The sequence below is a fragment of the Melitaea cinxia genome, chromosome 8 (assembly GCF_905220565.1).
Source record: "Melitaea cinxia chromosome 8, ilMelCinx1.1, whole genome shotgun sequence".
NCBI classification, from domain to species: Eukaryota; Metazoa; Arthropoda; class Insecta; order Lepidoptera; family Nymphalidae; genus Melitaea; species Melitaea cinxia.
The window spans coordinates 17,245,246-17,249,393 of record NC_059401.1 but is presented as its reverse complement, the minus strand read 5'-3'; the positions used below and the strand labels follow the sequence as shown (position 1 = coordinate 17,249,393).

General features: G+C 40.3%; 1 protein-coding gene across 1 annotated transcript; it reads left to right on the top strand.

Moving 5' to 3' along the window:
* The first annotated feature begins 2,655 nt into the window (after positions 1-2,655).
* Positions 2,656-3,510, top strand: LOC123656086. The gene has a single exon (XM_045591809.1). The coding sequence runs from the start codon at positions 2,656-2,658 to the stop codon at positions 3,508-3,510; it is 855 nt and encodes a 284-aa protein (XP_045447765.1).
* Positions 3,511-4,148: the final 638 nt, after the last annotated feature.

Below are 4,148 nucleotides of genomic sequence, written 5' to 3'. Positions count from 1 at the left end.
AATCTACACCGACGACGGTTCAAGATTCATTACACGCTTGCAGCAAATATATTTCGATTACAAATACCTGCTCATGAGGCGTGCAACTGAGAGCTTGTGAAGAGTCACGGAACGACCGCGGGCTGTTTAATTTCAGTTCAAAAACAAAGACTATACTAATACAGTGTTCTGCAGCAGCTTGAAGTCAAGAAGCAAATATTCCTGTCAAGCTTTTGAACAAAAACGAACTTCTACAAAGTTACAACCATTGAAACTAATTTCAATATCATCTTAATAACAACAACTTCACGACGAGTTCTCCTCTTTAGATACTGAGGAGACATACTTAAGTTTTCAAAGCGCTTATATTATAACTGAAGGAGCGCTTAGAATATACAACAGCGACTTTTAAAGTTAAATTCTTTGTCATAATATACACTTTGAACTTATAATGTATAATGGAAAAAATGAAAAAAAAATGAAAAATAAAGGGCAATTCATTTCGATTCTATTAGTTTATACTTGAAATTGAGTCATGAAACGATTTTAACTCAAAACACTAAAAATATTCATTAAATTATCTCAAGGAAAGACATCACGATAAAAGCAAAAAGAAAGTACAGGCATGATACTGGATCAAATACTCCAAAGACAAAAGGGACAAATCTTTTATATTTAAATTATGGTAACATACCGACCGATGACGGGATAACCATCAAACTGCTGGCTTTGAAATACACAGGCCAAATACGGGCAGCAGCGTTTTCGGTGCGACAAAGCCAGCCCTGCTGTCACCAACCCGCTTGCCCAGCGTGGTAACTATGGGCAAAACACATGAGTTCACGCCATTTTTAGCGTGAACTTGTGGAGGCCTATGTCCAATAGTGGACTGCGAAAAGCTGCTGTGATGACTGTGATGAACATAATTGATCCGTAACGCTACACGAGAAACATAAAATTTATCACATAACTTTCTCCTTCAAAATCTGAAGGCTGTTAATAAAAAAAATTGAGTTAATAATAAAGAAAAAGAAGCTCAAATTGTAAACTTAATTCTTTCTCGAGTTTCCGATTGTGAATGTTCGACTGTTGCAAATGAGGCTCGGAGGGAAGCTCGATCGATACCCGATGTCAGGCACCATCCCTCTTTGATTAACGGCGCCCTAACCCTCCGACCTCCGTGATATCTTAATGTTTTATTCGATTGCTCGAACACGCAAAAGGGGCCCGGACAGATTTATTTTAGTTTTCCAACTGAAACATGGATTAAATATCCGTTCTCAAATCAATATAAGTTTTAAAGCTTTTATGGTCACTGTTGACACTTAAATTTTCAAACAACAGGGCTTACTATTATAATGTATTGAAATTTTCATATTTTTTTTATCTACTAGGGTGACAAACAAGCAAACGGTAAGCAGATACCGTAACGTAAGGATGCCTGTGACAATAGCAGTTTTGCAAATGCGTTGCCAACCCTCCATCCCTAGCTCTGGTTACCTCTCCCACCACGGGAACACAATCTTACTTGAGCACACTATTTTTTTACTACAATCTTCTTTAAGACAAGTTCTCAAATCCGGCTGCTTCGACTTTTAACGAAGCTAAGTAACAGCGGCTGTCCCTCACTAAAACTGTAATCATAAAATAATAATCGTCTATTTAAAGTAATAAATACCGTTAAAATGAAAGTGTTAATATAATTAAATTCTGTATAATATTATAACTTGCCAATTTTGTCTATCACGTGTTTTATTTCACAATTACGTTTTACCTTAATTAATGACGTATAGCAAAATTCACGGGTAAAATTACAGTTTAATAAAATTTTACGTCATTTATAATTCAAGCCGTTTATTTTAATATACGTCTACATTTTACTTCACAAGTCGTCATCCTCGCAGAAAAAGCCGCAGCTAAATTGCAATATGTATCTATTATTATACGATATAAAAGGGCAAAACACATGAGTTCACGCATTTTTGGCGCGAACTTGTGGAGGCTTATGTCCAGCAGTGAACTGCAATAGGCTGGAATGATGATGATGATGATGATGATGATAAAAGAAAATGTTATACATAAAAAGAGTGAGAATTGAAAAAAAAATCAGATAAATTGGTTTAATTTTGAAATGATTTCTTGCTTTAGAATGTCGTTCTAGCTATGACAAAAACTCTGTAGGCATCCTCCTACACATTACATTATTAAATATTATAAATATATATATGCATATATATAATTATATAGTATATACATTTACAACTTTTTTTGTACTTATATCGATATCCTATCGATCTATCGATGAATTGGGTATCGACAGCCTTCACGCTCTGCACTACTTTAAAAACCGGTTTGGCCGGCCCGAGTATTGCGTATGCGCCGGCCGCCCGCGCCCACCAGTCACGATCCTTCGCTGACGCGAGACGCTTATGCTTTTGCCTATGTAAAAATCTTTTGCTTTCGTTTATCTTATATTTTGTTGGCTTACTAGTTATAATAAAATTGCTAACCTTATCTGTGTGTGGTACTTTCGTCCGTGCACCTTCTGTGTTCGTATATTTGTAGTGATGTGTTACCCAATGAACTAAATTTAAATTGTGCTAAATTATCCGGTGAGTGCATTTAAGAACTATATATTATAATTATCCTACTACACTGGTGACCCCTAATACGAACATGAAGGACGAATTCAGTGACGCAAGCGAGTCGACACCCGGCCGTAGTGATGGGCAAGCATCGAAAACACCTATCGATGTTTTTAAAGTAGGAGTACGAGTGCCACCATTCTGGGCTGAAGAGCCGGAGATCTGGTTTGCTCAGGTCGAAGGTCAATTTGCCATTTCCGGTATAACAAATGATCTGACCAAATTTAATTACGTTATTGGCCACCTCGACAACCAATATTCGAGGGAGGTGAAAGATATCATTATCAAGCCACCGGCGACAGATAAATACGAAAAGCTAAAGTGCGAACTTATAAAGAGACTGTGCGCATCCAACGAAAAAAAGATGAAGCAGCTCCTAATGCATGAAGAGCTCGGGGACCGTAAGCCGTCACAGTTCCTGCAACACCTGCGTGACCTAGCAGGCCCTAACGTCCCAGACGACCTACTTCAGACTATTTGGATAAGTCGCCTGCCTCACGGCGTTCAAACAGTTCTCGCAGGTCAACCAGCTAGAACGTCACTGGAAGATTTGTCAGACTTAGCTGACCGTGTGAACGAGCTTGCTTCGTCAGTTCCGAGGGTTGCAGCCGTTGCAGAGGGCATTCCTAGTTCTGTTATTACTGACCTTACTAGAGAAGTCGCAGAACTTAGGAAGCAGTTCCAGCAGATGACATCAGAGAGAAGTAGGAAGCCGCAGCGTAACAGTAGGGGCTCCAGGCGAAACCGTAGCCGTTCTAGACAGCGATCAGACTCCAACTACAGGAAGCACCCATTTTGTTGGTACCACAGTAAATTTGGTGAAAAGGCCCATGACTGCATTCGACCATGCGACTACAAGCCGGGAAACCCCAAGGGCAGTCGATAATGGCGGCTGACGATTGCCCTTCCACGTCTTCAACTGGCCGCCTATTCGTCACCGACCGCGCCTCCAAGATGCAGTTTCTGGTCGACACCGGTAGCGACCTCTGTGTCTACCCGCGGTCGACGCTTCGAGAGCGCCGTGCCCGGACATCTTATACCTTGTGTGCAGCAAATGGCTCTAATATTGCTACATATGGCTACATAACTTTAAATTTAGACCTAAGCTTACGTAGAAATTTTTCTTGGCGTTTTGTAGTAGCTGATGTTACAAAGCCAATTATTGGCGTTGATTTTTTAAACTTCTATGGTCTTATTGTAGATTGTCGCAATAAGCGACTTATAGATAATTTGACATCTGTTTCAGCTATAGCCACTATTGCTAAATGTAAAGATGTATCGTCAGTGAAGGTCGTGACTGGTGAGACTCGTTATCATAAGATACTTGACGAATTCCCAGAGATAACGCGACCAGCTGGTAAGCATCATATTACACCACACAACACAATACACCACATCCGCACCACACCAGGGCCGCCAGTTGCTACACCCCCCCGTCGCTTAGCCCCAGACAAATTAAAAATCGCCAAAAGAGAGTTCGATGCCATGCTAGCTAGTGGTATAGCTAGGCCCTCGGAGAGTCCT